The sequence below is a fragment of the Leucopleurus acutus genome, assembly GCF_964270905.1.
Source record: "Leucopleurus acutus genome assembly, chromosome: 11".
NCBI lineage: Eukaryota > Metazoa > Chordata > Mammalia > Artiodactyla > Delphinidae > Leucopleurus > Leucopleurus acutus.
In genome coordinates, this window is record NC_139152.1 from 77148632 (window position 1) to 77167720 (window position 19089).

Here is a 19089-nt window from a genome sequence, read left to right on the forward strand (position 1 = left end):
GCAACTCGCCATATCAATGTCACCTCCCACCACCTACAAGGCAGAAGTCAAGTTTCTGAGGTGGCGCACAAGGCCCTTGGTGAGTGGCTCTTTCCAGCCTGACCTCCCAGTGGGTCCTCACACACTCCGTCCACTAGCCTCTAACCAGACTGAACCAGGAGCATTTCCCTGAGAGGATCATGTGCTCTAAAGCCTCAGTTTTCAGTGTATGCTTTCCCCTCTGCCTGAACTATCCCTTTACCCTTACCTACAAAGGATCCTGCCTGATGTCAGGACTCAGCTCCAGCACACCTTCCAGGACTAGCAACCCATAGTTAGTGTTAAGCCATCTCTCTTTCCTGCTCCACTGTAATAGCTAAATATGCCTTGTTTTTTTTAAACGACATTTTTTCTAAGTGCAAAATCAAAAAAGGTTAATGCTACCAACTTTGAAAAGTTCAGATAAGTCCAAAAAAACAAACTAAAAATCTCCCATCATCCCACCCTTCAGGGGGAATACATGTGCAGTACACACACACACACAGAGCACACAACACATGTACATATACATATAATTTCCAAAAATATTTTGCTTTTGTACTTGCTTTTCCCTCTTAACAAATGTATCATGAAGTTCCTATTTATCTACAAAACAATTTTTAATGAATATGTAATAACTTGTGGATATTCCGTAATTTATTTGAGCAAACTTATTGTTGGATGTTTATGATTGTTTCTAATTTTTCATTGTAGTAAATGATTCTGGGATGAATAACCTTGGATGTAAATCTTTGCATATCTCTCTGGTTATTTCTTTAGGATAAAAACCTAGAAAGAGAGTTACTGGGTCAAAGGGTATGCAAAAAAGATCCGAAGGCAAGAAAGCAAAGAAAGTTACTGTCTTGGGTCCCTTTCTCAGAAAGAGGAAAACTTTCCGAGGAACCCTCCTCCCCAGAAGCTTACTCTTTTGTCTCAGGGACAGAATTGCATCATGTGTATATGCAGAAACCAGGTACTGGCAAGGGAAGGGAGACTACCTTTGGCTTAGACCACCCAGATGTATCCTATCACACCCAATATCTCAAAAAAATGGCCTTTTGTTATTAAGGAAGAGTTGAGAGTAGCTGTTTTATTTCACATATTGTACAAATATTCATATCCTTTCAAAAGTGACTGTGTTTTACTTTCTGAACCCTTCAGAGCCCAAGGCTGTGTCTGCCATATAGTCAACCCCAAATAAAGGCTTGTCAGATGAATGAAGCCTACATATACATGTACCTATATACAGTCTGGTGTGTGTTTTGTAGTAATAAGTAAGAACAGGCGGGAGAGTGGTTCACCATACAATTGAACTCTAGAGACTGGATAGTTGTGGCATATAGACTCAAGGTAGCCTGGAAACAGAATAAGAGATTTTCCCAGAACATATCAGGCAGTTACATATCCAAAACTCAGCCTACTTTTCTATTAGTTCAATGTATTTTCCATTGGTCAGCTTTTGAGTCAGTTTTACAATGACCATTACGATTCCATCCTTATTTAAGCCAAAAGAGCTTTGATGGGCTATGGAGAAAAATATCCATCATCTGGAGAAATAAAGCAACCCAGATATTAATTATAGAATTGTTCACCTTGACAGAGATCCTTAGGTGAATGAGTCCTTGTATAATTATTATTAGAATGAATTTGCAGTTAGAAGAAGCCGTCATGGTCTCTTAAGGCTAGAGTTACAGAACTCCGGGGAGCAATAAAAAGAAATATCAGTCTATTTGTTGAAGAATTAATATGGTAAGTCATCAGTTTGAATCCTGAGGTTTATGGCAACTGAATAAGTGTTTGTGTGTAGGGGGCACTGCTGTAAGCTTCTTTTGACAATGGAAGGCTTGGAAGTTTGTCTTACAAACCCAGGACCTTGCGTGAGAAAAGTGCAAGTTTTTAAATTTCTTGATTAAAAATAAAAAATGAATTTTTTTTTGGATTAGGGACAGAAGTTAAGAACAGCCTTCTAATGGAGCCTTAAATAAATGAACCAGGCTTCCTTTTTTATGTGGTTAATGATGTACATCAGCACAGTCATATATTAGCATCATCCTCCAAGATGATGAATAATTATGCACCCTTTGGTCCATCAATAACTGACTACCTCTGCGTCTCTATTCCTGCCCTACAAATAAGTTCATCTGTACCATTTTCTAGATTCCACATATATGCCTTAATATAAGATATTTGTTTTTCTCTTTCTGACTTCTCTCTGCATGACAGACTCTAGGTCCATCCACATCTCTACAAATGAGACTTGTGGACACAGGCAGGGAAGGGGAGGGTGGGATGAACTGGGAGATTAGCAATGACATATATATACTACCATGTGTAAAATAGCTAGCTAGTGGGAACCTGCTACATAGCACAGGGAGCTCAGCTCAGCTCTCTGTGATAACCTAGATGGGTGGGATTGGGTAGGTGGGAGGGAGGTCCAAGAGGGAGGGGATACATGTATACATATAGCTGATTCACTTCATTGTACAGCAGAAACGAACACAATATTGTAAAGAAATTATACTCCAATAAAAAAAAATAACCGACTACCTAGTTAACGTTAACATAACCAACCTTCCTGTGAAAACAGTTATTTAGATGTGTAATTATTGATAATGCAATTGAATTGATTTTTACAATAATTTATCTAAATCTAACAGTTTTTATGGTCTGCTTTTTAAAAAAATAAACCATAGGGAATGAATGCATCAAATCGCTCTTTCTTAGCTTTACTGGGATTTTTCAATAATTAAACATTGAAATGACTTTTGTTTGAAGGAGATGTGGACTGTTCAAGGCTGTGTAATTGATTATGAAATTCAATAATTGACTGCAAAATTCTATAATCCTCCATCATCCAGACATGAGAGCAATCAATGACAAGCTGATGAGAATTAATGAGTGAATTACAAAGTGTTAAGTGTTAAAATTCATTGGCACTCAGGTGTGTGAAGAGATTACAGAAATGCGCTGGTAAGAAAAGAGCCATATGATTCTGCCACCATTGTCCTCTCCTTGCCTCACCCAGACAGAGTCTCTGAGCGTGGGTAGTCATCCCCAGAGCCCAAGCCTTGCCTGCTCACTTTTTTTTTTTTTTTTTTTGCGGTACGCGGGCCTCTCACTGTTGTGGCCTCTCCCGTTGCGGAGCACAGGCTCCGGACGCGCAGGCTCGGCGGCCATGGCTCACGGGCCCAGCCGCTCCGCGGCACGTGGGGATCTTCCCGGACCGGGGCGCGAACCTGTGTCGCCTGCATCGGCAGGCGGACTCTCAACCACTGCGCCACCAGGGAAGCCCTGCCTGCTCACTTTGATATAATGTTCAGAGATGGAGGGTTAAGTTTGGACTGATGTTATGGACTGAATATTTGTGTGTCCCTCCTCCTCCACCCCGTACTCCCAAATTCATATGACGAAGCCCTAACCTTCAATGTCATGGTATTTGGAGAAGGGGTCTTTGGGTTAGGTTAGATCATGAAGATGGGTCCTCATGATGAGATTAGTGCCCTTATAAGAAGAGAAAGAGACAGCAGGGCGCTCTGTTATGTGAGGACACAATGAAAAGGTGGCCAGAAAGAGAGCTCTCACTGGGAATCGAATTGGCCAGCACCTTAACCTTGGACTTCTCAGCCTCCAGAACTGTGAGAAATAAATGTCATAGGTTTAAGGCACACAGTCTATGGTATTTTGTTATGGCAGCCGGGCTAAGACAGACTGAGATCTAGGCTTCTGAGGATTTGATGAACAAACTGGACTTCTCAGGTGTATTGTCCCATGACTATACCTTTCTTTGTATTAATATCTTTCCTCATTTTTATTAGCAACCTTATCACACTTCATCAGCACTTATAGAATATGCAATTTGGCTTCATTACTTTATTGCCTAAGTATTTATTAAACATATACTAATGTAGCCACTCTGGCCTTCAGCTTTGAATAAGATATGAAGGTGACTAAGCATCAGTCATTGCAATTGATAATTTACACCTCAGTTTACACCTGAGTCGTAAAAAATAACTGACAATAGAGGACTGTGAACTAGGTGCTATGGGAACCCAGGGAGTGCGGCTTCCAGAGCATTCCAGGAAGGCTTTCAAGAGGGGTGACTTTTGAGTTTTACTAAATAACAAAAATGTGTATGAAAATTAATATTAACACTCTAAATTATGAAACATAGTAAACATACAGAAGACACAGAAAATACTATAACTGACATCCGTATATCCACTATTCAAATGAAATACAAGTAAGCTTTGTTTTAGATAGCTCCCCCTTACTCTTTATTTTTAATTTTTAGAAATAAAATGCAATAGTTACAGGTTAAGTTCCATCCTTCATCCCTTTATTTTTTCCTCATCCAGAAGTAATATCTATCCTGAAATTGATGAGAGTCATCATATATATTTTGCAATGCTTACGACATAGGTGAGTGTGTATACATAGAATTGTTATATGTATGTTTTAAATGCACTTCATAGTGTTCTAAAATTTGCAATCTTGTTGTTAGCACATGTTTTTGAGATTTAGTCACATGTAGATAGGCTATTCCTCTACTTTTTCTGGGGGTGCTGTGAATCAGTAACTTTCTTATCAATATCTCACGTGCATTTGAAAGAATATTCTCTAGTTTAGATGCCTGCAAATGGAGCTTTTAAAAACCATTTTAAAGAAATTCTCAGACTACATTTTAATCATTTCAAGAAAGTGTTGTTCTAACCCATGGAACTGCTTCATCACTTGAACACAAACTGCAGTATGAATCTTGCTGGTAACAAAACAACACAATCATTATTTATTCAGGCTTCCTATATGCCAGGCACGGTTATATGTGGTATATATGAATTACTTCTTTCATATATAACTTCACTTGCTCTTTTTTTAAATTTCAACTTTATTTGTATAACAAAAAGCTTTCATTTTAATGAAGTCCAACTTATTTTTTTTTCATGGATCATGCTTTTTTAAAATTATCACTGTAGGGGCTTCCCTGGTCGTGCAGTGGTTGAGAGTCCGCCTGCCGATGCAGGGGACACGGGTTCGTGCCCCGGTCCGGGAAGAGCCCACATGCCGCGGAGCAGCTGGGCTCGTGAGCCATGGCCGCTGAGCCTGCGCGTCCGGAGCCTGTGCTCCGCAACGGGAGAGGCCACAACAGTGAGAGGCCCGCGTACCGCAAAAAAAATAAAAATACATTATCACTGTAGCATAAAATTTCCTACCCTAAGCATTTTAAAGCATTGGTCCCCAACCTTTCTGGCACCAGGGACTGGTTTTGTGGAAGACGATTTTTCCATGGATTGGGGGTAGGGGGTGGGAGGGTTGGGGGTGGAGGATGGTTCAGGCGGTATTGTTAGTGACGGGGAGCGATGGGGAGCGGCAGATGAAGCTTCGCTCGCTCGACTGCCTCTCACCTCCTGCTGTGCCATCCTGTTCCTAACAGGCTGTGGACTGGTACTGGTCTGCAGCCTGAGGGTTGGGGACCCCTGTTTTAAAGTATACAGTACAGTAGTGTTAATTATAAGCACATTGTTGTGCAACAGATCTCTAGAACGTTTTCATCTTGCAAGACTAAAACTCTGTACCCATTGAACCAACAGCTCCCCATTTCTCCTTCCCCAGCAGCCCTTCGTAACGACAGTCAACTTTCTGTTTCTATGCATTTGACTACTTTAGTACATCAGGTAAGTACAGTATTCTGTTCGGTGGTTGGCTTATATCACTTAGCATAATGTCTTCAAAGTTTACCTATGTTGTAGTGTGTGACAGGATTTCCATCTTTTTTAAGGCTGAATAATATGGTATTGTATGCAGATATCACGTTTTGTTAATCCATCCGTCTGCCATTGACATTTGAGTTGCTTCCACCTCTTGGCTATTTCGACTAATGCTGCAATGAACATGGATGTGGACATATCTCTTTGAGATCCTGTTTTCACTTCTTTTGGATGTATACCCAGAAGTGGCACTGCTGGTCATATGGTAGTTCTATTTTTAATTTTTTGAGGAACCTCCTTGCTGTTTTCCATAGCGGCTGAACTATTTTACATTCCCACCAACAGTGCACAATGATTCCAATTTCTCCACATTCTCACCAGGACTTGTATTTTCTGTGTTTTGGAGATTTGCCATCCCTTGAATGTGAGGTGGTATCTCATTGTGGTTTTGATTTGCATTTTTCTCATGGTTAGTGACCTTGAGCATCTTTTCATATGCCTGTTGGACATTTGTACATCTTCTATGGAGAAATGTCTGTTCAAGTCCTTTGCCAATTTTTTCTTTTTATTCTGATTTTAATTTTTTAAAAATAATTTTTATACAATTTTAAAGATTATAACACTTATTAATATTAACACTTATTAATATTTGCTATATACCCCTGTTGTACAATACATCCTTGTAGCCTATCTTACACCCAGTAGTTTGTACCCCCGCCCTTATATTGACCCCCTCCCCTCCCCACTGGTAAACACTAGTTTGTTCTCTATATCTGTGAGTCTGCTTCTTTTTTGTTATATTCACTAGTTTGTTGTATTTTTTAGATTCTATGTATGTGATATCATACACTGTTTGTCTTCTCTATCTGATTTATTTCACTTAGCATAATGCCCTCCAAGTCCATCCATGTTGCTGCAAATGGCAAAATGTCATTCTTTATGGCTGAGTAGTATTCCACTGCGTGTGTGTGTGTGTGTGTGTGTGTGTGTGTGTACATATACACATATATGTATGTGTATATATGTATTCCATTGTATATATATATATATATATATATATATATATATATATATATATATCTCACATCTTCTTCATCCATTCATCTGTTGATGGACACTTCCATATCTTACCAATTGTAAATCATGCTGCTATGAACATTGGGTTGCATGTATCTTTTCGAATTGGACATTTGTATATTTTCTTTGGAGATTTGTCTGTTCAAGTGCTTTGCCCATTTAAAAAAAAAACTGGGCTATTTGTTTATTTTGTTACTGACTTTCAGGGGTTCTTTGTATATTCGGGATATTGACCATCTATCAGATATATGGTGTGCAGGTATTTTCTCCCATTCCGTAGGTTGCCTTTTCACTCTGTTGATTGTTTCTCGTGCTGCGTAGAGGTCTTTAAATCTGAGGTAGTCTCATTTGTCCATTTTTGCTTTTGTTGCTTGTGCTTTTGGTGTCATATGAGGCAGATCTTGAGATGATTATAACACAGTGACTAGAATTAAAATCAAGCTTTCCAGAAGTTAGCGCTCACAGAAAACAATGTTGGGGAGATGGGATCTGTGCTCCAATTTGACATGGCAGTTTTATTTCCTTAGTGGGGTCTCCCTTTTCTTCCATCCTTACCTTCAGGGCCTGCTACCACCTGTTAATCAAGACTTTCATGGCTTGAGGTTCCATTAAATTGGGTCTTGAGGACAGAAATTTAGTTTAGGGACGAGTTAAGAAACCTGCCTGAACCATGATGAGCCACCTGCAGAGCTGGACTTGAACTTAATCTGGCTACATTGCCCCTGCTCTAAACTACCTCATGCACCACCTTCAGTCACTGAAGACCCAAGTAAGAAGAGGGGCCTTGGGATGCTTATCATGGCTAACAGTTATCGAAGGCTTCCTACGTATCAGGCACAGCTCCTTAAATCCTCACAACAACCCTATTCAATTATTAGCCCATTTTACAGATGAAGAAACTGAGGCACCAAGGAATTAATTTACTTGCCCAAAGCCACATGGTTTTTAAGTGGTGAGGAGGGATTTCAATCTAGGCAGTCTCCAGAGTCTGGTCTCTCAACCATTATCTTCCCCTGGGTGAAGCCAGGTGCCTCACCCACATTTCTGAAATGATTCGGAAGCCTTATTTGTCTGGGAGTGAGGGCCACCTGGGTTAAGAGCCACCTCTACAAAGTTATCAGTCAATCCTGGGCTCCTGGGAACACAGAGAACAGGCTGTGTTGAGATTTGAGCTCCAGACAGTCCCTGGCTTTGCTGCAGGAACTGTCCAGGCAACAACCCAGTTGCTGGATGACAATTTCTCTCAGGCATATCATATGTTCAAGACAGAAAGTAGGGCTGGCTACATGATTTACAGGGCTCAGGGCAAAATCAAAATGCAGGTCCCTTTGTTCAAAAAGCCAGAAAAGAAGTGCCAGTAAATTTGTTAAAATATGAAGCCTTTTCCTTCTTTCACAATCTCTCTCAACATGTCATGATATTTTTGGTGTGCTATTTAATGTCTTTCTAAGTAAAGAAAATTTTAAATTATTAGCATAAATCTTACTATTCATCTTTACATCATGCAATGCCAGTTTTAAATGCAAATATCGGAGCATTTAATTCATGTGTGGAATCACAGAAATCACACAACTTATATTTTGTATCTCCTACATGCATATGTGTTTTGTTCTTATCATAACCGTGGAAATGCTGCACAAAACTAAACTAACTCAATTGTTTCAATTTCACTTCTTAATATGCACACTTTCTATCAACACTCTATGGAAGCTGGCAACTTTCGTAATATTATATTTGCTTTGAGTCTCACTAAATTTCCACACGTCGTGGGTCTGAAATTTTGTGTGAATGGGACAGCAAGGAACTATGAGCATGCATACTGTGCATGTCTTATCTGTTCATATGCACACTCTATTGTCCCATTAGATTTCACTTATAAAACACAAGTTCAAAGGTGAAATATTATGAATTTCAAGACAGTGACATTAGAGCATTAAACTAAGCGTGGGGTCCTTCTGATCAGAGCATGAGGTGGTGGGTGACTATACATGTCTCATGCTCAGGAAGACCACCTTGCTAGAAGGGACTTCAGGGCTTCACTGAAGCTCACCCATTCGCTTCAGTGGGAATACATAGGCCAGAGCAAGGTTACTTCCGGCACCTCCTACATCAACCAGAATTAGGTCCATCTTGAGCCTCTAATGGAAACGCATGACATTCCTAATTATCCAACTCTAAAATTCGGAGCTGGAAAGGGCAGCTCTTAGCTCTTTGTCTCTCTTTTTTTAATGAAGCCTGTGTTTTTAAATACAGGAAAACAGAATACTGTAACGAACTTCAATTAATTTCAGAACAAATCATTGTTAATATTTTGTTTTTTCGAAGCCTTTTTTAAAAAATTTTTTTATTTAAAGAACTGGGACATTTTAGGTAAGAATGAAGTACTCTTTATCCTCCACCCCCAATCAAATTCCACACTCTCTTTAGAGGCAGCCATTACTGTGAATTTGGTGTATATCCTTCCAAGCCATTTAAAAATATTTTTACTTATATATAGTAACCATAAACAAGACAGATTTTTCTGCATACGTGTTTGGTTATTTCCTTAAGATTTATACAGTGGTATCTTATAATACATATTATTCTGCAACTTGCTTTTATCCTCATGCAACGTTGTATTTTTGAGATCTATCTTAATATATAGTCCTAGTTTACTCCTATTAAATGCTATAGTGCATTTTATGAAAGTGCCGCGTTTTAGTTATTTACTACCCTGGTGGATGGTATAGTTGTTTCCAGAAGTTCACCGTTGTAAACAATTCTGCAACGAACATGTTTTTTGCACATGTGAGAGAGTTTCTCTAGGATGGGATGTGCCGTGTGCCAAAGTGCTCTCCAGAGAGGTTGTACTAACGTACTCTCACATTGGCAGTGTATGAGAATTTGCACTTCACCGCACCCTGGACAGTGCTGAAGAGTGTTAGAGCTTTTTCATTCTTTTCCCCACATTTTATGGACTCTAAGAACCTCAGGACTTGGGCAGAAACAGTTCTAGAGCCTAGGACTCCTCATTCCCAACGCAGAGCTTAGGAATCAGTTTAAATATTCACCGTTATGCTCTTTTTCCTCTACTTTGAATAACACTTTCAGAGACATTTTAAGTTAATTGACAAAGTTCTGGGCCTGGAGTTTGGCTTTTGCCCTGACACTCCCCCTCACCCCAAGTCTGGTGGTGAGGGGATGCAGCCAGTCTATCCTCCATTTCAAAAGCCTCCTGAAAACACGACTGCTTGTCCTGCTGTGTTTTTCTGAGTGTGTGTGGTGAATGGGGGAGAAGTGTCAGGGGAGAAATTATATACTGTTATTTGAAGAGTCTGGGGCACTTTAAGACAGGGCTGGAGATAAAATTCAAGGAACAGTTGAATTTTAAAAGTTTCATCAGAATAGGCTCAGGCGTTATTAATGCCATTGAGGAGAAAGGTTGTTTGGATAGAGGTGCTGAACAATTCCAATCTGGAAGGTTGATGTGACTTTGCTAGTAGGAAAACAGCCTGTGCTTTTACATATCAACATACTTACTTCTATACAAATCATGTATCACGCTACAGAACTCATTGTTCAAAGACAATATACATGAAAAGAAATCCTCCTTCCTTTACCCTGTTCAGGGGACTTTCTGTTGGCTGAAAGGGCGGAAAGGATAGGTATTCATCCACAAAGTTTTATAGACATGAATTAAAGCTTAAGTCTTTTCCCAGAGGAACACCGGCCTGGAATTAAGCCCTGCATTTATGAATAATGCAGAGAGACACCAGGGAAAAGGGCAGCATGATGGGTGGGTCTCTGTGTAGCCACACTCCACAAAGCTCTCCTTTACTTAACCCAGACCTGGGTTTGTTTACTCACGAGCTAATTAACCTTTAAGCCTTAGTGTTCTCATCTGAAAATGAGGATAATAATAATTCTGACTTCACAGGACTGTTGTGACAATTAAAAGAGATAATGCATTTGAAGTGCCAAGCATATAGGAAGCACCTGATAAATGCCAGCTGTCCTTATTGTTAGTTTCTACCCTCTCTGAATTCTTAAAAGGCTTTTGGTGGAGTGCCTCATCATTTAGTTTGCTACAGTTTCTTCTAAGTTAATCGTATCTCTCTTATGCATCATTGATCTTATGAAGGAGGTAACTGTGTTAATATCTAAACCTGCACCTTTACAATGTACAAAATGTGTCTAAAGATATTCTTTTACATGTCTTTTGAATCTCCCACTTGCCCAGCCCACAGCTGAACACAGATGAGGCACTCTACAATATGTACTGATGGATTGATGGTTCTTTGTCGGAGAGATAACCCCTCTAGAAGTTACTGCAATGATTGTGAATCAAAGAGCTTCACTTTTTTTTTTCAAAGAGCTTCACTTTGAAGAAAGCACAGTGCATTTTAAAACATACTAAAAGAAAGCTTCTCATCTTGACAATTTTTGTCTGCTAGATTAAATACAAAATGATTTTTAATCCTTTTTTTTTTATGGGAGCACTCTGGTGAGGTTAAAAAGTACCTGTGGCACACTGTCCCTTTTTGAAGAGGAAAACACAATACTGTAAAGGTTCGTGGAGCGCATTGCTAAGCAACAGAACCAGGTCTGGACTGCACAGGAGTAAAAATTCTTTGTTCAGTATGATGAAGAATTATGAAATGGAAAATCCTTAATAGAATCTTACCTGCAACAGTAACACTCATTATTTTTCAAAGCACTAATCAGCAGTTGATAACTAATTTTCATGGGAGTCTCCAAAAATAACTCACAGTTCTGTTCTCTGAGTAAAAGAGTTCAGCAAGAAGGTTTTGAATATTCATTTTTATGGAAGACATGGATCTGCCATCTGGATTTCAACTCACCATTCCCTGTGTTCTAGGATTAATCCAGGATTATAAAAATGCATCTCAAGTAATTTCAATACTGCTTAATCTTGATGGAAATGTGTTTATCACATAATTTAAAACAGTGGCCTCCAGACAGCATCACCTGGGAACATGGTAGAAATGCAAAATCTTGAGCCCCATCCATCCCGGGTCTACTGGATCAGAGAATCTGGGGTCAGGACCCAGCGCTCTGCTTTCCTCCTGGTGATTCTCATGTTGTATAAAGTTTGAGAACTTAGAGAATCAGGATAACTGTGTGAAACACATAAAAGTAGACAGTGAAGAGTTAAATTCAGTTTGGCACTAGTGGATCATCTTGAACCACTGATGAACTGTTGGACCATTTTGAACTGGGAATAAAATTATAGTTGTAATTCAGAAAGTAACTGCAGAGGAAAAAAGCACATGTAAGGGAGGAGAGTCTTCAAGGTAGCTTTCAATTACTTCCTGCTGAAATTGGAGCCAACTATAAATGCCTTCCACCAGTTGCATCTGTGACAATCAATGTTTGAAGAGTTTATTTACCAAGAATATCTAATAATTTTTCTCTTATTTTTCCCCAGAGACATGAAGGAGAAATGATGTCCATTGCTTATTACATGAGAGATTGGTAACCTGAAATGTTTTAAATAAAATATAAAGTCTAGAAAAAATATGTGCACATCAATATCATAAACTTGGCATAATCCTGAAAGTTTGAAGTCGTGAGTATTAACTCAGGAAAAATGACTGAAAGGGTTATTGCTCAGTTACATACTGAGAACTAAATTTGGTAAATGATGTAATTTCATTCTATCAGCTACTAGCCCTGCAGCCACAAGTCACTTTACCTCTCTGTGCCTCCTTTTATACTTTTGTGAAGTAAGAGGTCATTTCTTAGTTCCTTTCCATTTCCAGAATTTTGTGATTGTATAAATAATGGACACTCTGTGAAATATCTCACATTTTTTTTCAAAGAGAGATATGCACTAGCTCACTTGACCTTTACGAGAACCAGGTCCTTCTGTACAGTAAAAGAAATGTTTAACTTTGTAGACCTGAATATTAGAAAGCATGTAACAATCATTATAAGTTCTGCAGAAGGTTCAGACATTTAATAATTAACTAACTTGGAAAATGCTGTTTTGGATAGCGTCTTGCTGTGCTTGCAGGATGTGTATCCTAGGAAGAATGTTCTTGTGTAGCCAAGACTTGATCTCCATGTGCTCGCCAAGTGAACACTATCTCTGTTACCTTCCAGGAGAGGGATATGAGCTCTAAGTTGAGGCTAAGCTGCCCTGACCTTACTCTCCTGGGTGAATGTTCCCAGGGAACCTGGCCCATCTGAAGGGAGCATAGTATCAGTAGGCAACCTAACCTTGGTTGGGACTTAGGTCTTTGGGATAAGACTGATTTGTATTTGAATTCTGGCTCTGCCACTTGGCTAGTTGTACCTACTTCATAAGGCTGTGCAAGGATTGAACAAAACTAAATGAGATGGTGTGTGTAAAGAATGTCCATAGTTCCTGGCGTATGTAAATGTTCAATAATTATTAGCTTTAAAAGTTAAGGTTAAAACTGTTGAGGGAAACTGGAAAATTTAAATTGGGTCTCAATGAATATATTACTTTACTTAAAAACCTGTGTTGTTTTGCATTCTGCTTATTTTTCATGTTCAAATGCATTTTAGGCTTATTAGCTAATTGATTCATTGACTTCTTATTTAAAGAACTATTTATTGAGCACCTATATGTGTCACATTCTCTTGTAGACAGTGGAAGTATGACAGCAAACAAGAGAGCAAAAATCTCTTTTTTAATGGGGAGAGATGAAAATACTCCCCTTCCCAATAAACAAACAAATAAATAAAAAATTAACTGGTAGTGATAAATGCTAAGAAAAAAATAAAACAAGGTGATGTGCTTGAGTCTGGGAGCAATTTTAGATCAGCTGTTCAGAGAAGGCTTCTCTAAGAAGGTGATATTTAAGATGTCACCTGAATAACAAGATAGAGCAAAGTTCTGGAGTCTGAGCAAGACATGGTAGTGATTTATATGAGGGTAGTGGTGGTTAGAATGGAGAGATGTGATTGGATTAGGAGATGTTACAGTGATAGAATCAGTAGGACTTAATAATGGATTGGATGTGAGGTGTGAGGGAATGAGAGGAATCAAGGATGTCTTTGAATCAAGGATGTCTTTGAATAAAGGATGTCTCCAGTCTTTGGCTTGATGGGATGGTGGTACCATTTACAGAAGTGGAGCAGGTTGGGGAGAAGTGGGTTGAGGGTAAGAAGAGTCCAGAGCCTAGATTTGGGAAGATTAAACTTGAGTTGCCTATTGAACTCCAAGTGGAGATGTCAAGTAGACAACTGGATACATGAGGACAGGACTAAACATTTGGGAGATTTTTTTGCCTTTGCATAATATTTAATGGAGTGGGTTGGTTGAGAATACTTAGGGAAAAGAGTACTGTTAGAAAAGAGGAGAAATTCTAGGAGCATTCTTAACATTTCAGATACTTACGACTCATAACAAAATCTTATATAATAACATATAGCCCTTGTAAAGTTTGCTACATAAAAATGTACTGAGAGGAATTTTTGACTTTCTTACGTTCTTTAGTATACATAAGTGGTGACCAAAAAGAAGTCTGGTTGTGATACATTGGTCTTATATACATTCATTTGATCCATATTTTTGAGTGCCTACTGCAAGGTACCATACTATGTACTAGTGTAAAATGAAACCAATAGAACAGTCATATTGTTAGTCAAACATATTTACTGAGCATATGCTGTGTACATACTACTAGATGATTTGAGAAGAAACCACAAAAATGGAAAATCAATTCTCTGTCCCTAAGAGAAGACAGTCTAAAACTGCCACTCAAAAGGAGAACAGCGGGCTTCCCTGGTGGCACAGTGGTTGAGAATCTGCCTGCCAATGCAGGGGACACGGGTTCGAGCCCTGGTCTGGGAAGATCCCACATGCCGCGGAGCAACTAGGCCCGTGAACCACAATTGCTGAGCCTGCGTGTCTGGAGCCTGTGCTCCGCAACAAGAGAGGCCGCGATAGTGAGAGGCCTGTGCACCGCGATGAAGAGTGGCCCCCACTTGCCGCAACTAGAGAAAGCCCTCGCACAGAAATGAAGACCCAACACAGCCATAAATAAATAAATAAACTTTAAAAAAAGGAGAACAAACCACTCAAAAGTCATAAGGAGAGGGTGTTTCCTTTTCCTTTTGCGTATCTGATGCTCTTAGGCCATTAGGAGAAATCTATGTAGGCCAAATGAACTTGGTGAAGTAGGCCACAGTTCATAATCCATTTTGTCTTTTCCCCTCGCTTCTACTTCTGGTCAATGGAGAGCTTCCCTGGGTGGAGAGAAACTTATTTTAGCCCATGTCATACTTCTAGTTGACTGGTCCTCCAAGCATCCCAGCATTCATATTCTCATTATCTGGGGAGAAGAGACATAAAGAATCCATCAGCACTTGTAATGGCTAATTTCTTTGCCCTATTAACTCAAACACAGTTTCCCTGAAGAACAGTTCTGATTTGTTGAAAATTCTATACTTCCTGTATAGCCAGTGGATGGAGTGGATGGATTGGATGCATGCCCACTTATCAGTGCAGATGGGAAGGAAGGGAAGCACCCTCTTCTGGGCTAATGGTTGTATTTGCTTTATTAAGACCCAGCCTAACCTTTTGGAGGCTTGTTACCAGAAAGAACAGTCTAGCATCAATTATGCTGAAACAAAAATCATTATATTTAGTAGTCATTGTCTAATTTCTAAGTGGACTTTATTAAATAAATCCAGATAAAAGCTTAGTTCATTCAACTACATGGTGCATTTGCTGATAAATCATCCAGGCAGACTCATGATGATGTAGTTCTTCTTGGAAAGAAATTCTCAGTACAGTAAAGTCCATGTGAAGTTTTTTTTTGTCGTCAATGTGGCCAACTGGTAATAGAAATACTTAGGGTTGTTTTTGGTGGGAGGCAAAATAATTTCTTTGTGTTTTATGATGTCAAATTCTGTGGTCTCAGCCAAATACTTGGCCATATGCTTAAACAGGTTCAAACATTTTGTTGTTCATTGAGAAACATTTTGACCCTTTTCCCTGATACCAGCATAGCTTGCTTCTGTGTCATTTTGCTTGAACAAGAATGGAAGGTTAGCTACTAATTGTTCATCACAAAATGTTGAAAATCCCTTTATATATTCTATCTGAAGTGTATGGATTTCTCTTCAATCAGTGATACATGATGTCATCCCAGTAGATATTTAGCAGAAAGAAGATTCAGCTATGAAATTTTACCATTCAGAATACTTAGGTTCGGTTGTTAGCTGGTACTTGAGAGGGTCTAAATGGCATCCATTTACTGGTCTCTTTCAGTCACTGCATTTGGTTATATCACCAGAAAGTCGGTACCTAGACTGTATTATCTTGTGCTTTATGGTGGGTCAATACCGAGAATGTACATTTGAAGAACATTTTGGTATCTTCTACAAAAGAACACAGGAAAATCATAGTTTATTAGTTTATTTGATGTTCCTTATATAAAGAATCATATGATAAATTCCTTCTTGAAACTAGTGTCAGAGACGTATTAGTCTTTTTGGATGACTCAGTATGTTTTCTTTCTTTGAGAGATAGGAACTATACAACACAAATGGTTTTCTTTTTTTATTGTGAATGCCAGGAAACTAAGAACTTATTTTAGCAAGTCCTAATATCTTTAGGTATCCTAATATTTTAAATTCTCAACTGGTTTCTTATCCATCTTTTAAATGTGTGTAGTACAGTTTTATACCTACTGCAATATTTTGGGGTAAGAAAAATAGGAGAGGTCACTTCCTCCAAGAGGCTTTTCTCTGAAGACTCCATTGAAATCAGCTCCCCTCCTCCAGCCCCCTGGACTGGTTTTTCTTATCAAAGCACTCTTCCTTTATTGCATTTACAATAATTTGTAATTATCAGTTTTATTTGTTTCCTTATTTATGTTTTTTTTTTTTTTTTGCGGTACACGGGCCTCTCACTGTTGTGGCCTCTCCCGTTGCGGAGCACAGGCTCCGGACGCGCAGGCTCAGCGGCCATGGCTCACGGGCCCAGCCTCTCCGCGGCATGTGGGATCTTCCCGGACCAGGGCACGAACCCGTGTCCCCTGCATCGGCAGGCGGACTCTCAACCACTGCGCCACCAGGGAAGCCCCGGCCATTCTAATAGATGCGATTTCCATCTTTTTTAAGGCTGAATTATATATATACAATATATATATTATGTATTATATATATAAATTTATATTACATTTCTTTATGCTGAATGATATTTATATCTATCTATGTATATATGTATCACATTTTCTTTTTCCATTCATCTGTCATGAATATTTAGGTTGATTCCATATCTTGGCTCTTGTGTGTAATGCTGTAATGAACATGGGAGTGCAGACATCTCTTTGAGACACTGATTTCATTTCCTTTGTATCTATAACCAGAAGTGGAATTGCTGGATCACATGATAGTCCTATTTTTAATTTTTGAGGGCTCTCCATACTGTTTTCCATATGGCTATACCATTAGAAATGTGTGACTTTTTTTTAAACTCAAGAGTTTAAGGGTATTTTATTTAGTCTCCAAACTTATGGGATTTAAGGAAGCTATTCTTTTGTTAAAATTTCCAATTTTACTGTAAAATGATAGAGTACATAGTTTGTAGGCTATTGATTTTTTGAATTTATTGAAGTTTCTTTGTGAATTAATTCATGACCTATTTCTGTAACTGTTTCACATATGCTTGAAAAGAATCTGTTTTTCTCCATGGCATAATTTCCACATCTATGAAACAAGAAGAACCAAAAATATCCAACTTCTTTGATTTTTGTTTTGGAGGTTGCCAAACCAAAGACCAAAATGAAAGAAAATACAACACTTGTTCTTTTTGACTCTTTCTTTGGCAAACTCACAATGGGTATATCTTGATACAAGAAAGCACGTAGGGGACAGAGAAAAAGGAAAATATCTGTCCTTCCTGAAAACAGATTTGTTACCACTGAGTAACAGGTGCTTAATCCTCTGTGGGGGCATAATTCCAGCCTATAGAGAGGAACTAGATGGAGTGAAGGAGCAACCACCTGTGTTAGTGATTCTGATCTGTGTTTGATTCCCTCAGGACCTGCTGGCCTTGGATATTTATTAAAATGAAGCTGAGCCTTTGGCGTGCTACTCAGACTATCATTATATGCTAGGGTGGGGTGGTGGTCCTCCAACAGGCTGATTGATAGGAGCTGGCTAGCCAATCAGAGAGCCAGCCTAGTCATTTAGGGGGCAGCATGGATGCTTAGCTCAATTTTCCGAAAGGGGAATTTGATGGTCAAGGGCTTCACCTTATGGTTTTAGGTGAGATCCTTAATAGCCAACCTCTCAAGTTCTTCACCGTAAGAACTCCATGTGCCTCAGCTCCTGCACTGTCTCTGCTCATGCCATCTCTCACTCTCTTCTCTTCTGTGAGCTCTCATGGAACCCACTGTTGGCTTACCACCTCCCCCTGTACGTCATCAGCAATGTCTCCTTCTCTTTCCTAGGAGATCTCAAGCCTTTCCAAATACAATGAGTCATTAAGAAGCATTTTTAAAATATGTAGTTTTATATGGGTGTTTTTGGTGTTATTTGTTTCAACTTTGCTATTTGTTTGAAAGTTATCAAAGTTTACAGTTGGAAAAAATCCTTTTTTTTTCCTTCCCCCAAAGTCAGTAACCTCAGCTATTGACACTATCGCAAGAGGTTTGTACTTTATCTGGATGAAGACAGAATATTACTAACACCTGTCCACCAACAGGAGGAAAATCTTGCCCAGGAAAGGACGGCAGTTCCAGAGTGAAAGAAGACGGTGAGAGTGAAGAGACTACCTGGAACTCAAGAGTATCAAGAGTAGGAGGTGGCACCAGAATGATTTACTAATATTTTGGCTGTCATTAGAATAGTAGACACTTCACCATACAGGGGTGTGTCATGTACTGTGTACTGGAAAGGGCATGAAATCAGAGGGACCTGGTTATAATTCAGGTTTTGCTATATATTAGCTTTGAGATTTTGGCTAAGACACTTGACCACTTTGATTCCACGGTCCTCACATGTGGAACGTGTAAAATGCTAATGATAATAATAATACTTGCCACCCAGTGTAAAAATATTGTCACTGGCATAGTAAAATGGTATATTGGTATAGTAACCCTTTAAACTTGTTACAAAAGTTAGAATGTTTTGAGGAGGGAGGTTTAGAAGTGCTTTCCATTGATTTGCTTACAAAGATATTTTCATCTTCCACTAGAAGTGTTGGTTATGAAAAACCTCTATAGAAATAATGATTTTTGAGGTTTTCTTCTGTTACTGTCAACCACTTTTAGCAGGTGTACAACTTTCTGTGTATGTCACCCAA

The 19089-nt window shown here is 39.0% G+C and overlaps 1 protein-coding gene across 12 annotated transcripts in view; it reads left to right on the plus strand.

Annotated features, from left to right (window-relative positions):
- SOCS2 (suppressor of cytokine signaling 2) overlaps positions 1-13758 on the plus strand; it is an 83525-nt gene extending 69767 nt beyond the window's left edge. For 5 of the 12 annotated variants that reach the window (XM_082850183.1, XM_082850181.1, XM_082850180.1 and 2 more), the window contains 2 exons: positions 5607-5690; positions 12229-13749. In XM_082850183.1, the coding sequence (XP_082706309.1) occupies positions 5607-5690; positions 12229-12279 (135 nt within the window). In that variant the 3' untranslated portion in view covers positions 12280-13749. Of the gene's footprint in view, positions 1-5606; positions 5691-11019 lie in introns of those variants that run through there. The other 7 variants (XM_082850184.1, XM_082850176.1, XM_082850177.1 and 4 more) reach the window with 7 other exon arrangements.
- Positions 13759-19089: the final 5331 nt, after the last annotated feature.